This window comes from Spea bombifrons, chromosome 1 (genome assembly GCF_027358695.1).
Source record: "Spea bombifrons isolate aSpeBom1 chromosome 1, aSpeBom1.2.pri, whole genome shotgun sequence".
Lineage (NCBI taxonomy): Eukaryota > Metazoa > Chordata > Amphibia > Anura > Pelobatidae > Spea > Spea bombifrons.
In genome coordinates, this window is record NC_071087.1 from 102,498,050 (window position 1) to 102,519,754 (window position 21,705).

The 21,705-nt window shown below is 38.0% G+C and overlaps 1 protein-coding gene across 1 annotated transcript in view; it reads right to left on the minus strand.

Moving 5' to 3' along the window:
- Positions 1-2,476: 2,476 nt before the first annotated feature.
- LOC128497037 (guanine nucleotide-binding protein subunit alpha-14) overlaps positions 2,477-21,705 on the minus strand; it is a 57,771-nt gene continuing 38,542 nt past the window's right edge. Inside the window, exons 3-7 of the mRNA XM_053466890.1 lie at positions 7,194-7,348; positions 6,711-6,839; positions 6,162-6,291; positions 4,374-4,527; positions 2,477-3,643 (exon numbers count right to left, since the gene is read on the minus strand). Coding sequence (XP_053322865.1) covers positions 3,453-3,643; positions 4,374-4,527; positions 6,162-6,291; positions 6,711-6,839; positions 7,194-7,348 — 759 coding nt within the window. The 3' untranslated portion in view covers positions 2,477-3,452. The remainder of the gene's footprint in view (positions 3,644-4,373; positions 4,528-6,161; positions 6,292-6,710; positions 6,840-7,193; positions 7,349-21,705) is intronic.

Sequence of the window (21,705 nt, forward strand, 5' to 3'; positions counted from 1 at the left end):
ATCAGAGGGGATTCCTGTGCATTTATCCTGGAGATTGGGATGTACAGGAGTAGAGAACTGAAAGATTTCATATTGCGATAAACTACATAATCATTATACTTATTTTTGCTTCCAATTTCATATTGCTTCAAAAAGGAAGCAGGGTGAAGTACAATCTCTTTCCATCAAATCATCTAAGAGTTTCAAATCCCTGAAAACGAGCCTCTCCCAACTTCTAAAAACAGAACGTAGCTCTTTTTCTTATTACAAAACTCTTTCTACACTGCCTATTGTAGGTTTTTTTTTCCCAATAAGTCTATTGAATTGCATTGAGTTGTATTACGTATTGTATTATGCTCTATCAGCACTTTGTTTCTTAATTAACACGGTCCTACATAATATACTACTTTTTCCATACCTCAGCATTCAAATTTTTCTTTGTATTCTCCTTCTAATTGAAATTCACCTGGACCTTACGATATATGCTAGAACTTCATACATGACATGTAGAGGATATCACAGTTTCTCTGCCTATCTTTCCAAATGTTGTATTCATTCAGCTTTTGTTTTTGTGGATCACATATGTGTATCGAGGAGCAATCTCTTGTGGAGTAATCTATAAATATATCGATGCACATGTTGCTGACATAGTTATGATTAGGGTTTTGCTATTTGGGTTTAGACTTCCAGGACGGACCATCCTCATAACATTGGCAAACTGCCTCTGTAACCTTTTGGTTTAATGTTCTTTGGTGTCTGGCTCATCATTTATCAAGTTGTCTGCGCTCAGATGGGGAAGTTTTGCCTTTACAAGAGACTTGACGAGCCTAACAGGATTTCATCTGTTAAAATGTGTAATTCGGTACTTTGTTTTCCTAAACTGACTAGATTCTGAACAAATGTCAATCAATTTGCAGTATCCTTTAACATTATATTTAGTGATTGAACTAATGAATTAATTAATAATTAAATTAACATGGATTTTGCAGTTCTTCGGTTTAACGACCTAACCGGAACATTCCCAAGCAACACCCCAGGTGTTCCGGTGAATACTTGGAAGTTTCAAGGGTCTTTAATATATTCAACCCATTCGCTATAGAGAAAGTGGGTACACGAGTATTGTAGAGTGAGCACAAGCAGAGTACAAAGAGGAATTTCCCTCTCATCCTTGGATTTCTTTGCACTTTGGGTGTAATTCACTAATCCAGAAGTGTGTAGGTTTGGAGGCAATTTGTAACCTTTTCATATCACCAACCTTGAATTAGTTTTCATAATGCATAGCCAATACGTATATATATTCTTTAAGTTACCTCATTGATTTAACTATGCATTTTGAGGTGCCACATCAGATTCTCTGGCAGGAGTTTGTTGGAGTTGGCCATTAATATATATTATTATATATTAATCTTTCACATTACAAGGCACATGAAAACTCTCGGTAACAGGACCGCCACCTTGCAACAGCCAGTGGGAGATGACAAGCCTCCTGAAGATTACCGCTGTGGTAAGAAACACTGAATGGCCACCTGGATAAAGGGGGGGAAACAAGGAGAAAGCCGTGCCGGACCGCTTCAGAAGAAAAAAGTAGTTGTGAAAGAAAAAATAAATGTGACTATAGAAAGAAATAATTTCCATCCAAACCAAGATGACGATTTAAGGAAATGTTAACCCAGAATTAAACTAGGATTTATATGTAAGTTAAGGACTTTCGATTTCCTTGTTCTACTCCTTTTATAGGTTTTGTATACATCGTGTGTGAATTTTGGACAGGACAGAATACTGCAAATGGAGCATGCGCTGGGCCACTTTATTTATGATTATGCCACCAGCCCTCCCTTAGGCACCTAAACCCCTCTGTCAAAACTTCCTTTTATGCAGGCACTCAGTTCAGATATATATATTATTATAATCTTATTATTTATTGTTTTATATAGCGGCATCAGATTCTGCAGCACTGTACAAAGGGTAGACAGGACATAACAATTAGTATATAACATAAGAAAACATACAGAAACAATATGCATATAATTTGACATTTTCGTTGAAAACCATGCTTAAAGTTGCACCTGCGTACTAGACATTGGCGAGGTGCGTTTGATATCAGAGATTTATGGTACATTAAAATACGTCTCCAACACCTAGTGTGATAAAAAAAAAAAATCATCTAAATTGTGGGTAGAAATGTGATACAAATTCTACCTATCAGAATTTTTCAGTTTTGTAGAGAAGACAGTGCAACCTTTTAGTAACCAATGTTCACAGAGTGAGATCCAATAGCTCCATAAGCTTTCAGGGCCTCAGTAGACCCTGGTCTTTATATCTGAAGAAGGGACCCTGGGGTCTTGAAAACTTATGGGACCCTATACCTTACCTTATCAGCTTACCCGATCGCTATTAGGTTTCACAATGGTCAAAAACACATACTACAACTCCCAGAAACCCTGGAAACACCAACATAGTTTCAGATTGAATCAAGAGAGACAACTCGGTAAAAGCATTGTTTTAGTGTATTTTATCATTTGAACTGCAATTTATTTCCATTCAAACAGCCCTACATGAATAGAGAAACATGTCAAATATATGTATATATGCTTATACAAATATATATACATACATCTATTTATAAAGAAATACATATTTACAAATATCATTACAATGTTACTTTATTCTCTGTCTTTGGTATTACACATTGATTTGAAGTTATTAAAATCAGTGATTACGTTACTTCATTTAAAAGAGTAACCATACCATTAATGCTTATGCCTCTAATAAAATAGAAAAAAAAAACATTTAGTGATAAGGTTTATTTATGAGTGTCCTCTATTACCTACTTTTGGGATTATTTTTATTTAATTTATTTTTTTTTACTGAAAAGACAAAAGCATATTCTAACATTACATTAAAACACCCCAATCTATAAAAATCATAAAAATGTACTCTTTATTCTATGAAAAAATGGCATTGGCCATCTGTGTTGCTATAATATAGCCAAGGCAACTTGGGTTAAAAACTATACCACAACAGAGATTATCAATAATAATAATAATAAAAAAAAAAAACAATCCAATAAATTGTGATCTAGTTGCATGTATTTCATACAAAGTTCTGACAGTATCTTAAATATCCTTTTCCCACAAACATTTGATAAAACAACCATAGTCCTCATAAAAGGTCGATTTAAAAAACCAATACGCGTAATATGTCTTATGACACTTTAAAAAAACAAAACACACCCAGTAAACTTTGAGAGGGGAGAATTAACTTCTCTTTTTTTCCTGATTACAATTATACGAAAGATACTTTGAAGAATTCAAAACACAGCGTCTCTGAAAGAAACTCTATACCATCTTATCACTGTACGCCCAGGAGAGAAACATTCAGTATCTGTAATGATTCTGGAGCGGTAGCTAATCAATACAGAAAAACCAAGGAATCCACAAACCGAATTGTCTTTTCTTTTTTTTTTGTTTTGTTTAAACTAAATTGAACTCTCTCAGGTTCAGTTGCAGGATTGTGTCCTTAACAGCAGCGAACACAAAGCGGATGTTTTCTGTGTCCGTGGCGCAGGTGAAGTGTGAGTAGATGACCTTCTCCTTGTCAGGGTTCTGATCTTGGTAAAGTTTCAGAATGAATTCCCGCGCAGATTTTGCATCTTGTTTTGGCCCTATAGGATAGAAAGAAAGAAAGAGAAAAAACAAAGACATAAGACACTACTATAAATAACAAAATTGTAACACTTTATGTAAATTTCATTATTTTAGAATTTGTAAATTGACAAGATAACGAGTATCCATGCCAGGCATCACTAGGTGCATCATAAGGTTAAATACCCCCCAAAAACTTCACAAGTACCCCTTATCCACAATATAATCAAATGCATTTATCCATGGAGAAAACCGGCATATAAGAACCATTCGGCACATCTAGCCTTCCCATTTTTTTTCCAGGTATAAAAGATTTAATCAGACCTTGGTCAATTCTGTGTCTCACTTCCCTTTTCCCTGTTTACTCCAGAGACAGTCAGCATAATGTCTTAAAGAGATCACTTATTAAATGAGCTTCACGGTATAAGAGATTATATATTTTAGTTGCGGAATCTGATGGCACTATATAAGACAACAATATTAACCCCTTAATGACAAAGCCCGTACATGTACAGGCTCAAAATGCATGGTTTTCAATGGGTTTAGGGACCGCCCATTGTCCTTAAGGGGTTAATAATAATAATATGTACACACACACACACACACACACGGTATTAAATGTATACACATATTGTAACATTTTACCAAGTCTTCATACAACCCTTTTGTAACAATTTGATATTATTCATTTTTCCTTTAAGTAAATGTTACAAAAGGGTAAATTGAGTTGTTACAACAAAATGCGCTTACCAGTGAATTCAGGAAAGTAATCAATTAAATGGGAAAACATAATTTTTTCTTCTAAAAGATCCTTCTTGTTTAAGAAAAGGATGACAGAGGAGTTCTGGAACCAGGGATATGTTATGATGGTTCTGAAAAGTGCTTTGCTTTCTTCCATTCGGTTCTGATAAAAACAAAAACGTACAGTGAATAAAAATTATTACAGGCGCTAGTAACGGGAGAAAAAAAAATCAAATCGCGCTATATGAATCTATAAAAAAAATCTAAAAATCAAAGTGATCCAGAGGATGTTGCATTTTCTTTTATGTGGTAGTTTGCCTGAAGTTGTATGTTTTCACAGCTAGAACATTTTGCTCTTAATACTATATAATTTGTGGGTCCTGATCGCTGAATACACATCTATTCAGCTTTGTCGTGAAAGGACTGAATAAATGCTGATGTAACGGGCAAAAAATCTGGAGCAGGGGTCTAAAAATGGGCAGTTCAGGGTCTGCCGTTCAGTAGACTCTGCCTGCTCCCTAGAGACTGATGCACTCTATATCTGAAGGAAATGAGAGTGTCTATTCTAGTGCAGGGACGGAATAAATTAGAAAATGATAAATACAATTTAATACATTTTTAAATCTTAAAAATGAGTAGCTTCCATTAAGGGAAAGGTTGGAGACTCCTCACCAACATGGGTATGTTCACAATGTATGACTACATTTATAAGGAGGTTTTGTTGGTTTTATCAGGCAAAGTGCACTCAATATTCCAGAGAAGCTATCAAGCTGTTATCGCTGTCCAAATTATAGGAACATATTGCAAGTTAAGGATGGATAGAGATAAAATGTCTGGAATTTTTAAAGTCATGGGAAAAAAAAAAAACACTTTTTCCTGGAAAACATGGAAATGTACAAATTGAAAATAATTTTGTTACACTGGGAAGATTAAATGCAGTATATATAGAAGTATGATGCTGAAATTATTCAGTAAATAATAAACTAAAATTGTTTTTTTTAAACTTTATTTTTTGTTACAAATGGAACAAGGTCTGTATATTAAGAACATTTCAACAATACAGGAGATGTTGGTCTCACCATTTTAATGAGAGGAGGAAAAGAAAAAATGATTCACTGGCCAGGCTCAGACTATAGGTAAACATTGCACTGTGATGGGGGAGAACATCAATAGGAATGGTTTAGATAAAGATTATAACGACAACCAAATTTAACCTCTTATCTGTCAACTAAGGCCTAACGGAGAGGACAGAAACAATCAACTACTGTACACCAACAAGATGGAGCCCGGCCACAACCAAACTAAACCAAACCTCCCCTGCAGCCCCCCTAGAGACAGAAATGCACATCGCTCCTGTTTAAAAATTTACGTTCTGAGTACTTGAATTTTATTCCAGCATTTGCTTGTCTTCAGGTGAGAAAACTTGCAATGATTTGAGACTTTACAGTCTCAAAAACAGAGGTTTTCCTGTTATATAGTTTGAATACCATGTCATGCACGTTGTTTATCATTGTAAAAGAACATATTCCACACTCCATATTTTTTTCAATTTTTCCTTTGGCAAAAAAGGAAAAAAAATCATATTTTTCCCAGGCCTTTCTAACTCTAAGGGCAGATCACATTAAATATCCTTTCCGCTAACTGGGATGAATAATAAGGCATGTGATGGTAGTCTTGTCATCCCACTGTGATCTTTAAATCATTGGCAAATATGGAGAAAATTAATCATAAAAGTTTTAAACATTTCAAAAGGCGTAAAAAAATATCAATATTTGATGTTAATGTACTGCATATTACCTCGTTGTCACACTCGGCAAGCACCTGATCATATTCACTTAACGCCACTAAGAAAATAATGGAAGTCACATTTTCAAAGCAGTGGATCCATTTCCTTCTTTCGGATCTCTGCCCTCCTACGTCCACCATTCTAGAATAGGAGAAGATACAAAGCGAGGTTAAACACGGTGGAAGTTTAATGATGTCTGGTGGTATTCAACGAAGACTGTTCTAAAAGGGAAAAGCCTGCATTATGTTATAAAGTGTAGTCTTCTTGGACTAGCATGAAAGGCAGACACGATCCACAGAAAATATGCAACAGATACATTTAGCAAATGTTGCTCAGGCACTAAACGAAACTGGTGCACCTACACATAATTTGTTATATAAATAAGAACCAGTTCTAAAAAATACTCTTATTTATTCCTATGCCCAAGGAATGCGATTGGTTAATCACCCTAAATCCAAGGCTGTTGGGAGACTGAACCAGTATCGATCATGGGTATATACAAAATATGGTTTTTTTTTTGTTTTTTTTTAACCTTGCAGTGAATCCTTTTGATACCTTACCTGAAAATAATGTTTTCTAAATCAAAGGGATATTCAATGATTCCAGTGGTGGGCACTCTGACTCTCAGGACATCTTGCTGAGTTGGTATGTATGCAGGAACAGAAATCCGATCAATGTCGCTAAGATAGCTGGAGGGGAAAGTTTTCATACAGAATTGCAAGTTAGTAGAGACGACTTGACACAGTGCTCGTTGCTGCATCCATTCAATCTACTTTAAAAAGTTCTGCATCGTGGGGACCCCAACAAATTCCAACTACCTAACTCAGACATTTAAGTAGAAGTTCCACCCATTTTATCAGGTTCTGTGTTCAAGTCATTGAACTTTTTTGAAAGCTTTATTTCATTTTGCAGGACTCGCACAACAAATTGGCTGATTTGAATTATTTAACAAAAAAAAAAAACTCAACTTTCTTAAGGCTTCAGACTCTCTAAAACTAGCGGGATATTTCAGGGAGCCCTGGTGGCAAAGACCATCCACTTACTATTTGGCAGAGTCTGAAAGCTGATACTCTCTCCTCCGATCATAACACTCCTGGATCCCAGGATCCTCCCACAGCTTTTTTATTGCTTCAACTTGTTTCCTTTCCATACTGCACACTTTGTCCACCTCCACCTCTCGGACCAACAAAGCATTTTCCTACAGATAAAAAGAAGAGGTTATTAATGTTATGAAACACTTTATTTGTGTAACAATATCAATGTACTGTATATACTGAATTACTGCAACACCAAAGACAGTAGATCCACAAATCAAATTCATGTATTTAAGGAAGACAATTATCCATAAAGAACTTGACGGGAGAAAATAACTATTTGGTTCATCTAACCCTTGGTCTCATTGGTTGGCACTTGAACATTTTTGCATACACTACAAACAACTACAGAATTGATACAAGTTAACACGTTTATCTATATCTATATCATTAACATAAGATAAGAGCCCATCCAAAATGTAAACTAGACTGCACACAACCAAATCAGAATGAGAATATAATGTACCATAATTTCCCTCTAGTAAAATATACTTTAACTTTATGTTCCTCTGGGGGTCAGTGTTTCCCCAAAACAGGCATTCAACAAAAAACATGTAAGTCACCTTATAGTCATTTCACAAGAAAAAAAACAAAAAAACAGCGCCAACAGTTTTAATTTTCCGGGAAGGTTGCTGCCTAGCAACAGCTAGTGGGAGATGGCAAGCCTCCCGAACAAAGATTTGTCCCGCAACAAGGTGCGCATCAGCACATGCCTAGCACACCCACAACAGCTCAAATCAGAAGGACTGGCTGAATCACATGTTCCCTGTCACAAAATAAGATGGCTTGGTACATCCAGTCCTAAACACAAAAAATAAAAAACACCTTTTCTTCATCAAAAATGATTTTGAAGGGAAGGCTTACAAGATCTCCTTTAATATTCTATCCCATGGAGTTTCCAGTGAGTACCAATTTAGCCTCATCGTAGGGTCTGCTGGAAACACCACTTTTGGACTTTCCAATGTTCCATTTCCCATCTCTATAATTATGTGGACAGTGGTCACTTGCATCTACCCAAAAGGGGTAGCCTGTATCATTTACTTAGACAATATGCTGGTCCCCCAGCCAATCCAGGAAGACTCTCCTCATAGACATGCATTTTGTTCTGCCCATGTTCAATACTCTTGGGTTTTTGAAACTATGGGTGGCCTGAAAGTTCTGCTGTGTTTCACCACATAACCCCTCGGCTCTCTTCCTCAGTCTATGTGGATCACAGCACAAATGGGGGTATAGATTCTATTGGTCTTTCCACCTTGGCCAGAAACTTGATCAACTCTTTCGATAGACCTTGTACACATCGGCAATATAAAAAATAAAAAACACCTCATTTGACACAAGGTATGACTCCATTCACATTGATACAGTGTGGTTCTGCCCTCTCTTCTATTTTTCCTTCTCTAAAGACAGATGGGCGTTACCTCAAACCACTTAAGGGTACATCCTTATCCAGACCAGAAGGTGCCCCGTTACTTTTCTATCCAATTTGGACAAGTCTTCCATTTCCCTTCAAAAATTTTAATTGAGAGAAATTGGTTACCTATTAGCCCTTGCTCTAGCTACTACAACTTTGGTAAAACACCCTGATTTATATGCATGAACCATAGCTCACTCAAACGCCAGGGGTTTCTATCTCATACATAGAAGGACAGACAAAAACTTCCATTTCCTCTTGCCTCGTAGAATTGCCAAGGATTCAGAACACCCAGGCCTTTGTTTAGTCTCCTCAATTTTATTATATCTTCAGAGAACAGCTAATCTCTGGATACTTATGGCCATGCACTCAGTCAGCATCAAAACCTCTCTCTCTTTGGACGCCATGCTTTACGGGGGATGGAGGTCACATTGGCCTCTTCTAGAGGCCCTTCCTTTCCTATCATAATGATGATGGCTAGGTGGTCCTCGGCCTAGGAAAGATGCCCAGCCTTTTCAAAAACACAAGTTAAAAGTGATTGTCCTTTACTTCTGCGTCAGCATCTCCCTACTGTGTCTTCTTTGGATTGCTAATCTCCGTGTAAACTTGGTGCATGAGCTGTCTCTGTGGACTGGCATTTTTTTCTTCCCTCTCGTTATTTTCCCCAGTCTGCAAAATTTCCTTTTTGTCCTAAGGAAGACATAGGTTTGCCACTAGGCCTTCCACACTCACTGACACACAGTTACTACCTGCTGTGGGACAAATCTTTGTATATCGTAGTCTTGGGGAGGCTTGCCATCCTTCTCCCAAGAACAAATAGGGTTTGCAGATCATGGATTTTTGCAAACTGTTTTATCGGATGTTTTCTTCCATAATGCAAGAAGACACTGTAGGTTTGGTACTTTTAAACACCCCTATTATAAGCTTTATCAACATCTTCCACTAGACTAATGAACTTGTGCCTTAAGAGTCATTACTAAATGATACAGTAATATTTTGTAGCATATATGTTGCATAATACATTATCTTAAAGCGAAAGTTGGATAAACCCCATCATTAGGTAGCTCCTACATGATATAGTGCCTACCCCTAAAGTCATGTTCACCCACTATTGAACCAAACGCAGCATCGGAAACATTTCCCTGTAATTGACTTGTTTATGGAGATTGCCAAGAACTGGCTCTGCCCCACTACATCTGGCATTACAGGATGTTCCAAGATGCACTTTACACTTTTCTTCTTCAACCCAAACTAATTTCTGTTGTCATTTTCTTGGACAATATAGAGTAGTATTTGCCAGCTCAACTGTAAACCAACACATGGTAGTCTAAACACTGCAGGACACGTTTATTCTGATACAATGTTGTGTAAAATACATCAAGTCAGAGTTTACTCTTCTGGACTACAAAGCAGATTTTTTTTTTCTGTAACACCAGAGTCCCCAAAGCAGGAGGCTAAACTGTGAGAGGGCTTGTTGGTGTCAATAATCAGTGTTCTCCGTAAAAAGGAACCGCACCCGCTTCCCTGTATTGACACAGGATTTCCTCTGCCCTCACCTCTCATCACCTTCCCAAGGAAGCTGCACTGCTCTATTTCAGGCTGCGTCCCTCGGACAGCTCATTATGTGCTACTGAGAACAGTAATGAAGGCCAATAGAGTAATAAAAGGTCAAGTAAGGGGCATTATACAACGCTAGGAATATGAAATCTGACCACAAAAGAAGATCAAGCAGAAAAATAAGCGTTTATGGTAAAGTTCTATTTTTCGCACAATATATTGTTTCCTGGCAGCTGCACATTAGCAATTAGTATATGTTCTAGCTCTATTATCTTAGCCCATTCTACAGGACTCTGATCCTGACACCTACCCCGAAGCTCTGGGAGAGTGGTCAGGAGAGCTTCAGCTCCTTGGCTTCACTATACATTAGGAAGGTCCAACTCATTGAGCTTCTGCTGCAGGAAGAGCTTGGCTGGTCCTTCAACATGTGCAGGTAAATAGGTCTCCTCATACATTGAATGATGCATTATATAGTACCAGCTCTGCCCCTCTTGCTTCATAAATTTGCTAGGGATGGTTCTTCATAATAGTGAATTGAGAGAGTTAAATTCACAACCCTCCTGCTAACCATGCCTTTTGACAAAAGTATAAAGGAGGAACGGACTCCATTAGCATTGTCATAAAAAAAAATCACCTCAATGTGGCGTTTAAGCAGGGAAAGGCACCCAAAATATCACGATAATGGCAGCCTGCAGGTCTCCTGATAAAGAGGTTCGTTTAACTAAAGCTAAGGTTGGCAAGATATTTGCGGTACCAACTCCTTGCACTATTCATTATCGAGGGCCAGCACTGGCAAGTTTATTCAGAGAAGATTGAACAGGCCTGGTATAATGCATACTTTAATGCGTTTTAAACATTAAATTGGAGGTTCTATGACTACTACTACGCTTCCTTCTTTATGTGCTTCACCTCTGTAAGGGCTCTCCTAAATCCCAGTTATACAACATGAATTTCCAAACTAACTGAAAGCTTACAAAGATACAAAGGGCATACTTGGAGATTTTTTTGCCTGTTTGATAATCATTATTCACTGCATGTTGCCATTACTAAAAGTCTTAAAATATATAGGAGACAAGTAGAGTTCAGCCAAGTAGATTTAGAATGCAAGCTTTTGAGACCTTTCAGTTACCCAAAAGAAGGCATTAACTTGATTCTACTTGTCTCCCGTGTTTCTAAGGCTAACACGGCACCAACTCTCGCCTTTGAAATTATTTAGGAATAAAGAATATGTGCAGATAACTTCTGTGGTGTTCACATATTTCTCACCTCATCTGCACCTTATGAATTATGGAGGATTCACTAAAGAAGACTTGGCTAAAATCTGCAACCTAAATTGTCCAACTTCCCCGGTTCATTATTAAACTCTACAGACAGCTGCCAAATTCAACTCCGAAGGAACTTGTAGTTTCCAAGTTTATCGCTTAGTTTTTACTGAGCAACGTTATTGTAGACTTAAACAGGCTACAAAACTAAAGGCTCTTTACTTACCACGTTACACCAAATATTAAAAAAATAAAAATAAAAATAATTCTACATAACCTACTTGTCTTATGAACAAACCAAAAAGTCATGGCAATTAGCATTAGTTGAAGGACTTTGAACCCTGGGAAATGACTGATGCTGCTTTTCTTTAACAGCTGGGCACGTAGCTATAAACCTCCAGATTACAGACACAATGATCCCAGCGATGTGTGGGAGAGGATCTCTTGCACAAACTACCAAAAAACACTGTTTAAATATTATAGTAGGGGAGAGACATCCATGCGGGAAGTGCCGGATCCCAATCATTCACCACTATAAACAAATGTGTAAGCACACGCCTCATTTAAAAACACTGCAGAGACCAAAGTCCCTTATGCAGCTGAAGGTACATTATATATAATCTGATTACTAATCTTTGGACAAATTATCTCCAAAACGAGGGTGCATCATATTCCATATCATTTAGGTTTGGTTTATTGTGCATATGTCCTTCACCAATATGTGTATAAAGAGATCTGCTTCAGGTAGAAAACTGAAACTTCTATATAATGGATTAAAAAAAATAAATTCTGGGTACAAAAACTTCAATGGGTTACTAGAGTAATATGGTATGTTTCTGTGACCGAGTTTAAACTTTTTTTTATATAGGTAAGGACTATCCAGCATGTATTGTGCATTCCCTCTATGCTCATCACAGTGAATTGGGGCACAGGATATCACACAGGAGAGGCTTGGTTCCATTTAGCCCAGGTGGCGTAAGCCCAGCCAAGTAATACGACAACCCCTAAGCATATCTGGACAACAATATGCTTAACGTACACTATTCAGTCCTACACATATTAAATAAAACGGACTGTGTGTAAGACCCATGGAGGAGCAGAGAAAGAATTCATCTCAGGTCTCAAATGCCGCCTTAAGTCCCGATTACTCCAAAACTTGGAGCGTGGAATTACAAGGCAAAAATCTTTAAATCATAGCGGGCCAGTCCTCTCCTCAATGGCAGCATTTCCTTGATACATATCCTACCTCCTTCATTCTGCAAATCAACACAACAGTGACAGATCTTAGATCCACCTTCCTCTGTGGTTAATACTGAAGATGTAGTTAAGCAGATCTCAACCTCAAGGAGTTTCTTTATACTACATTTTCACATGTCTACAATAAGCTCCCAACATGGACTTGAAACAACCTTTATATAAAGGAATTGATTCATTGATTTTATCAAGAAAAAGGTAACAAGCTTTTTTAGATTGGCAGTGGTTTGTAGGCTTTGGTTTTTGCTCCTGGCGTGGTAGAAACGGAGAGAGAAAATTATCAAGAGTCCTTTAAAGGGCCCAATGGCACCCCAGTAGTAGGACCATGGTCGGCTGCCCATTCAACCCAAAGAAAGTGACAATCCTTAATGCACATGTCAATAAAAGATGACCATCAATAAGGTGGTTTAGCTTGAAGCTTGGGACAGTATTAAAGGTTCTATTCTACTTATACAAAACATTAATTACATGTCTAATATGAGCAGAAAAACCACAGAAAATTTGAGTTGAACTTGAATGATGGCCTAGAAGTATCCACTTTTTTATTATATAACAAACACTCCTTTATAAAAGCAACATTTCCAATGATTATAGTATTTTTGTTAGTGATTGCTCTTTAGGAATGAGGTCCGTTTTAACTATTCATTACAAAAATTCAAAAGCAGGTGGAACAGCACCTCAACAAAGATTTTTGTGTAAAAGAAAGGGTACACTACAAAGCCAGCACGCTGGTCCATTAAGCATAACATTTTAACACGGGCCAGCAGGTGTAATGATGTCTCCCTGGCAGTTTACGGGGGCAGCGTTATATGTTAACTCTGTATTTACTTCTGGACGGATCTATTAATGGCATATCGTTAACCCATTAAACATATTAATAGACTTTAGTGCCAACCTGAGACTAACTCTCTTAAAGTGCAGCGCTACCAGGCAACAATGTAGCGACAATAAATATTTAGTCTTTGTATCCAGCTTGCAGCACCTGTCGTACTGATTTCAAAGCAGGCGTCATATCTGAGATCAGTTTAATTGTCTGTACAATGGGCTCATCCACCTTTCCAACAGGCTGGCATGTTGTTATTTACCAACATCAGCACATTAACCCTTGGTGGGCCAAGGAGCGGGGTGTTTTTTGTAAGTTATGTGCTTTCATTAATACTCAAAGGATTCACAAAAAAAAAGGTTTAGGCTAAGGGGTTAGGGCTAGGGCTAACCCTAACACATACACACACACTCTAACCCTAACACACAGACATTGAATGTGTATTTATACAGGCGGCCCTCCCTTTTATTATTAAAATAAATAATAAAAAATATATATATTTAAGGAGAAAAGATCTACTTATTGGACGATTTCTGGACCTGTTCCATTCTTGGTATTTTCACAAGACAGACCTGTCCAAGATCCACAAGGCTTGCACGTGCATAAATGTTTTGCATTGATATCCTTGGCACTAGAAAACCACAGTACTGCAAGAATAAATTCTTTTTTTCTTCTTCTTCTTCACATGTGGTTTATTTTCTGACTATTTCAAGGAAAAACCTTGAAATGTATACTGAACTCCTGATGATTTCTGTGTAGAGTGCTACATTTTGCACAAACTGCCTAATTCAATCTGGGTGGTAATATACATTAAAAATCAAACAAACCATAACTGTTATTATGTATTTAAAATAAAAAGTGATGGAGGTCTTGATTTATGGAAAAATGAGAGCAAATACATATTAATGATTTTATGTTGAAGAAAAAATAAACAAAAGTTGTGAAGGTTTGAGACTATTCTATTATTATAATGCCCAATGTGATTTTTTTCTAATCGCATTCGTTTCACCTGATACCATACATTTATATGGCAAACTATCTCGTAACCATTATTTCCAGTAACCGAAAATCACTAACACAAAAAATAGCAATTTCACAAATGGACATTATGCCAGTCCCAGTGCAAACTATTTAATGATTGCCTGCGTTTAACCTTTTCGCAACCAATGACGAACCAGGTACAGATTTTCAGATTTTTCAAATCCGGGTAAGTTAAATATAGTAGTGTTCCCAATTTATGCGAGCCGTGTATAATTTATATACCAGTGAAACTGAATAAAATACATTTTACAGTTTTTTTTTTCTTTACATTTTATCCATAAAAAATAAAGTTTGCCATATATGAATTTGTACTTTTTTTTTTTTTTTTTTTGCAGAAGTTCACCGACAGGACATTTGTCTTTTCTCCAACAGCTGAACTGACCTACAATGTACGAGTAGCAGCCTATTTAGCCGGTGTTATCAAAATGATTTATAAAGTAAACTATTTTCATACAGCCAGCTACACCTAAAACTAGGATAAGCACGTATGGCAATCTGTGTAGGACACTTGCAAGCCTGAAGGAAAAAGTAGTTCGTAATTCTGATAAACTCAGAAAAAATACAGGCAAGCGTGTTATGTGGCAAAGGCCGAACAGCCACGGTTCACATGGAAGATCCTACTGGCTAACGGCCTAATGTCTAGATCCTAAAAAACTCGAGTAGGTTTTGCTTCTTTTTTCAAGGTGCAACAGGTATATTTTTTTTCACCCCCGATATTTCTATTTTCTTTCTCTCCCGTTTATTTCGACTCTACTTCTTTCTTTATTGCCTCTCTCTCTCCTTAATATCTAATAAACCATTTTAGCAGCCACTGGTGAAACACACCCATGCCCACATCCCTGCAACAGAACAGAACCAGACACAATCTCTCAAGTGTCCAGAAAACGGCTCGGTGAAAGAGGCAACGTTACCCATACTTATTTAGGACAGAACTTAAAATCTATATGTATATGGATCCTGGCATTAACATGATAACCATCAATACATAACTTCAGTGCAGTGTACTGTACTACTTATATCTAAATGTATGTGCAATATTCTTTATGTGGTCATAGAGGAGGCATGTAAAACCAATCTTTGTCTACAAACTCATTTGTGTATGACACAGAAGGCGACTGGTACCCAATGCTTGTGATCTTACACTTAAATGTCCTCCTCCAGCAAGCATCGCTAAGAGATACAGTCAAATAAATAAATGTAAAACAGATACTAGACTTTGTATATAATAAATACGATAAACAAATGATGAGCATAAGCATTGTTACCTGAATCTTTAAACAAGGACTGTGTTCCCACCAGACCATAAACTCCTTAACACATTAGACCAAATCATTCAATACATCTACATGAAAACTTCATGCCATATGTAAAGCCTACCTTAAGGCGGGCCACGGTCACAACATTTTTTTGTGTGAAATATATGAGAATATTTGGCCAAAGTTCAGTCTGGTATTTATAAAAGTATTGGGCAGAATGAAAATGAATCATGTATTATAAAGGCCCCATTCCTTAAATGCTAGTTGATCAATTAAAAAGTCAAGTACTCACTCTCCAAATTTGGCATTTTTTCATGAGTGGAATCAAATGTTATGACTTAAATATACAACTGACATATAAGATACACAGAGGGTGGTGATGTATAAATAATGGTGCCATTTCTAAAAATTCTACTATAATGCCTTTAGTCTGAATGATATGCCGGAGAATCCCTAAAAGTAATTTTAAGAATGAAAGGCTGTAGAACTGATTTATAATTCTCTCATTCATATTTAAATTATCTCCATGATAGATAAAAAAAAAGGCAAGCCTAAACTAAAATAAGCGGCCTAAAATTTTTACACATAAATGGCACTGGATTAGCACTGTTATGAAGTTTTGTTTTTATTTTGACATTTGCTAAATATGAAGCAATCACCGTGGAAACCACTGAATCTTTTGGATGATACCCGCAAATTTAGCCACTGGCATCGCTGCTCCACTTTTTACTTATAGGACAAAGTAAATACCGTATTTTTCGCTCCATAAGACGCAGTTTTTTTCCTCCCAAAGTAGGATGAAAAATCAGCCGCGTCTTATGGAGCGAAGATGCAGGCAGGGAGGGGGGGGGGGCAACGATATACCGTATTTATCGGCGTATAACACGCACTTTTTTAACTAAAATCCGGAGCTTAAACCCTACCTGCGTGTTATACGCCGATAAATCCGGGGTCGCAACTGAGGCAGGCGGCGGCGGCCGCCAGCAGAGGAGTCCTGGATTTCTGCCAGTCAGGGGGGCCCAAGGGGTGCCGAGCGGTTGCTGAAGACAACCGCTCGGCAACTCTCGGGCCCCCCTGCCTGACAGATATACAGGAATCCTTTGCTGGCGGCCGCCGCCACCGCCGCCTGTGTTGGAAGCGTTTGTCTCGGGTGCCGGCGAGTTAGAGGGGAGATCCTGAGAAGGGGGGGTTAGGGAGTTAGAGGGGAGATCCTGAGAAGGGGGGTTAGGGAGGGAGGTCTTACTGTGTGTGTGTGTGTCTTACTGTGTGTGTGTGTGTGTCTTACTGTGTGTGTCTTACTGTGTGTGTGTGTCTTACTGTGTGTGTGTGTATCTTACTGTGTCTGTGTGTGTCTCACTGTGTCTGTGTGTGTCTTACTGTGTTCATAGCTTATTCAGTTATTGTAATAAATATTTTAGCCCATTTTTTAGCTCAAAATATTTTTTCCTTTTTTTCTCCTCTAAAATCTAGGTGCGTCTTATCAGCAGGTGCGTCTTATAGAGCGAAAAATACGGTAAATACAGGTTGAAATAAGCAATGCTTTCACTATAACCCTTGTGATTTACCTTGGATGGTAGCAAACGGCATTGATTACTTCGTGATTAACCTCGACAGACAAAACATAAAATATTTATCTCACGCATCGAATGCGAGAACTTCAAAGTCTTCCGTAAGCCGTTATTACTCAACGTAGAAGTATACTGTAACAAAAGCTCCATTTTACTGTGATCGACAAAACTCGATTTACTGCCATTTAAGCAGTTGTTCTGGCACCGCTTGCTGGTAAGTGGAGCCAAGAGGAGAGAACACATGCATTACATTAATCTTTCCTTCAAGGAAAGTGCAAAGCAACATTTTATTGGTGCTTCTGATTCACTCTAAAGTATACTTCTTGGGCTTTTCTGCTGGTCTGACCCCATGACTTAAAGATGTACTAACAGGGCTGGGTCATTTTTGCCTACAAGTTGGGTGTGTAATAGAAACATAGTATTATGCAAGGTACGGGTTTTACACAATGACAGTAACCCATATTGTCTATTGCTGTTTATCTTATTCATAGATACCAGATGGATCTAAGAGTGTAAAGAAATTGCAGCCGACAATTACCAAAAAACACACTGATTCAGAGAAAAGTTTCCCAGATTTTGACAAAACAAAAACCCCACTCTGTGTTTCTACACTTAACTTAAAAGAAGGGGGTTAAAAAGGGTACAGGGGATGACCAGCCAGCACCTGCCAGTATCTCGGTCAGGGGTAGGCCACAACATGTTTTGTGTCGCACATTAAACTAAATGGTTGATATGCACTACTGACTTCTACTGAACGTTAAAGTTAAGGCTAGCTTTGTAACATTATTATGTTAAGGAATGATCCACATTGGCCACAATGTAGAAGAAACTCCAGTCTAGTTCTAGGACAGTGATGGCAAATGTTTTTGGGCTCGAGTGCCCAATTTTCTGCATGATTCTCTTGGGGGATAAATGCAACAATTTGAAGAATAATCTTTATTATGCACAACCCTTCTTCTCTCATATCTTAAGGAAGAAAAGGGCAGTGGCAGAAGCAGACAAGTTCCACCTGAGAAGTCACCATACACCTTGCACCCATCCGGTTTAATCTAAATGCATATAAATATATTTAGATCCAACAGGATGGGTGAAAGGTTCTTGGTGGAACCCATGTTCTGCTGCTGCCACTATCTTTCCTTATTTCATTGTACATCTGTCCTTTTCTCTTACCGTTCTAAATTCCTGCGCGAGGTTGCTTCAGTGTTGAGCATTGGGATATGACAACATAGGAAGACAAGGTCTCCCTTTATTTTGGGCCAATGTAAGAAAATTAACCAGTCACTCAGCAGTCTAGCCTTGGCATGCCCATTGTGCCATAGGTTCCCCATTGCTGTTCTGGGAGATGAGTGTAACACTGTTTTCCATAGCTTGAGCCTCATCGTAGTAAGATAACACGAAGAGGCCAGTTTTTCTTTACTGCAGATTAACTGGAAATTGATGTCACAAAACTGCAGGGAACTCAACTCAAAGCTAAAACAAGCAATGAAGAGGATCCCTACCCTACATGTGGCCTTTTTACACAATATATTTATTTTAGTGCTCATACAGCCATATTGCTCACTCAAGTGCATCTGTGTACTTCTTTATCTCGGGAGAGAAATTATCACAGTATCGGTAGACGGGTTTCTCCCTAACATCCAGCAGCAAAGATTAAAAGGAAAAGAAACTTGCTCAGCACAGTCATTTACTGACTGAAACTTGAAGAACAGGATTATTTTTTCTTCATCAGTCACTGCCCTCTCCAAACATTTCACTGTTTGCGCATGAATAATCTCACATTTCTACAATTCACAGGCGCATAATTTATTTTCACACTTTTGCTAATCCCTGCCATGCAAAATAATTTATGCTTATTTATATAACAAAACCGTAATATTTGTGTCACTATCATAAACTGTAGAACTACATCTAAAGGGCACTCCTCATACATTCAGAAATAAAAAAAATAAAAAAAAAATAGAATTCCAGCTCATAAGTGTACACAACAGGATACAGATAAAACTGCAGAAATTGCAGTCAGACAGGGTTACTCCTGTAAAACAAAACAGTATTCTGGGTTCCCGACGTCATCTTAAGTATCAATGGAACACAACTTCAAAGTATATCTTGTAACATTCACATGTGACAGATATATTTTGGCCTATCTGGCACACCAAGCATATGCCCGGTGGGCTGCCGGCCGACGGTATGAGGCTGCCAGAGGGATATGCCTGGGGACATAAGGTACAACCGCACATATCCAGACTGGATCACCAGGAAGCCCAACTTCCTGTAGAAGCCTACTGTTCTTTAGACCTGTGGCCTAGGCACACTGACATTTTCTAGTAATTCTGCTGCTGCAACAGAGATAATATCCAAGCCCTATCTGGTGATCATTCAGACCTTTGTGAATTAACAATTCACTTTTAAATGGAAGGTATAATGCATGCAATAGCACAATCATATACCTAAGCCCAGGGTATCCAACACATGAAGACGTGACAAAAGTGGGAGATGGCGGCAAAGTTTACATTCATAAATTTTATCATGTGTAACATCCAAACGAGGTTCCATTCTATCACACAAAGGTCAGGTTCAGTGCGAGACAAGAAGGGAAACGGTAAGTAAAACAAAAACATACTTAAAGTGAAGTGAATCATCAGGTAATTTCCACCATAAAACACAAAATGCTCTAAGGCGCTCAAAAGGCGAAACGACGTGCTGGCGTAATGCCGTTATGAGTCTGTTCTCGCAAACAGGAGTACGTAAACAGGGGAATAGTTGTGCTGCAACTATGTCCTTACTCGCGAGTGACCTTAAAGTGAATGTCCTTAAAGCAGGGTATGCCTGTATTCGAACAGTTTCTCCAACCTTTTAAAGCAGATCTGTCCCTTTCCCACATCATATATACAGTGTCTGTATCTAAATATTTTTTTTTTGGTTGTTATTTTTAGATCCAGTGCAAACGCATGATGGATACATGAAATTCTGCTACTATGGATTTGCACCGTGTCACCACAACTAGCTCTTTAGCTTGCAGAAGATGCCTACAGCTGAACCTGCTTACTATTGCACCCACACAGACTATACCCACATCCAGTCAATTCCAGCAGTTGCTCGTATGGGAGTTCCAGGGGGTCCAACACGAAACCTTGTGTAGACACTGAGAATGCCCCCCTCCCCCGCTTCCATTAATGTATGCCTGTACTATAAACTCAGTATGTGGCACAGCTTGGCACTCAAACTATTCAAGTACAACATTCATGTACTCTTAAGTCATCTTTGCATATTATGATGTAAAGAACTGCTCATACAGTGGATATAAAAAGTCTACACACCGCTGTTAAAATGCCAGGTTCTTGTGATGTGAATGAATGAGACAAAGATAAATCACGTCAGAACTTTTTCCACCTTTAATGTGATCTATAACATGAACAATTCAATTGCAAAACAAACTGAAATCTTTCAGGGGAAAAAAATAAAAAAAAACCCCACAATAGCTTGGTTGCATAAGTGTGCACACACAAATACTTTTTGGAAGCACCTTTTGATTTTACTACAGCAAGCAGTCGTTTTGGGTAGGAGTCTATTAGCATGGCACATCTGGACGTGGCAATATTTGCCCACTCTTCTTTGCAAAAGCGATCCAAATCTGTCCGATTGTGAGGACATCTCCTGTGCACAGCCTTCTTCAGATCACCAATGTCATAATCTGTCTCATTCTTTAAAAACATGAGAATCTGACATTCTAACAGGGGTGTGTTGACTTTTTATATCCACTGTAGTTACATGGGGCAAACTATGTACCAACAATTCAACACTGGGGCAAAATGACGGAAAAAGGTGGGTAAAGTGGGTTCTATTAAGAAAATCACTTCCCACAATATTATAGTCATAGCAACTCCTCGGCCATTTTAAAAGAAGCACATTTTTCTCCACAGTCACCCGTAAGTCCTCCTCCCTTTCCTCTACATGTTTCGTACAATTGTCTCAAATGGTAATTAGGCCTGTTGAATCTGGCATGAATTCAAACCGTAGAGAGCTTTGAACAGCCAAGTTTACTTGAAGAACGAGATACGCTGAAAAACAGAGGATGTTTTCTCTTTTCTCAAAAGATTATATGTAGAAAGAAGAATGGGAATTGCCAGTCTCCTTTTTTTTGGGGGGGGGGGTAAAGGAGAAAAGATGTAGCTTTTATTTTTGGCCGTTTTTTTTACCAGGTTAAGGCAATAATGATTTTAAAAGCCTTCACCTTGTTGTAAAAACAGAAAATGACCAATCAAGCTTTCATTCCAACTTTGTATATCTTC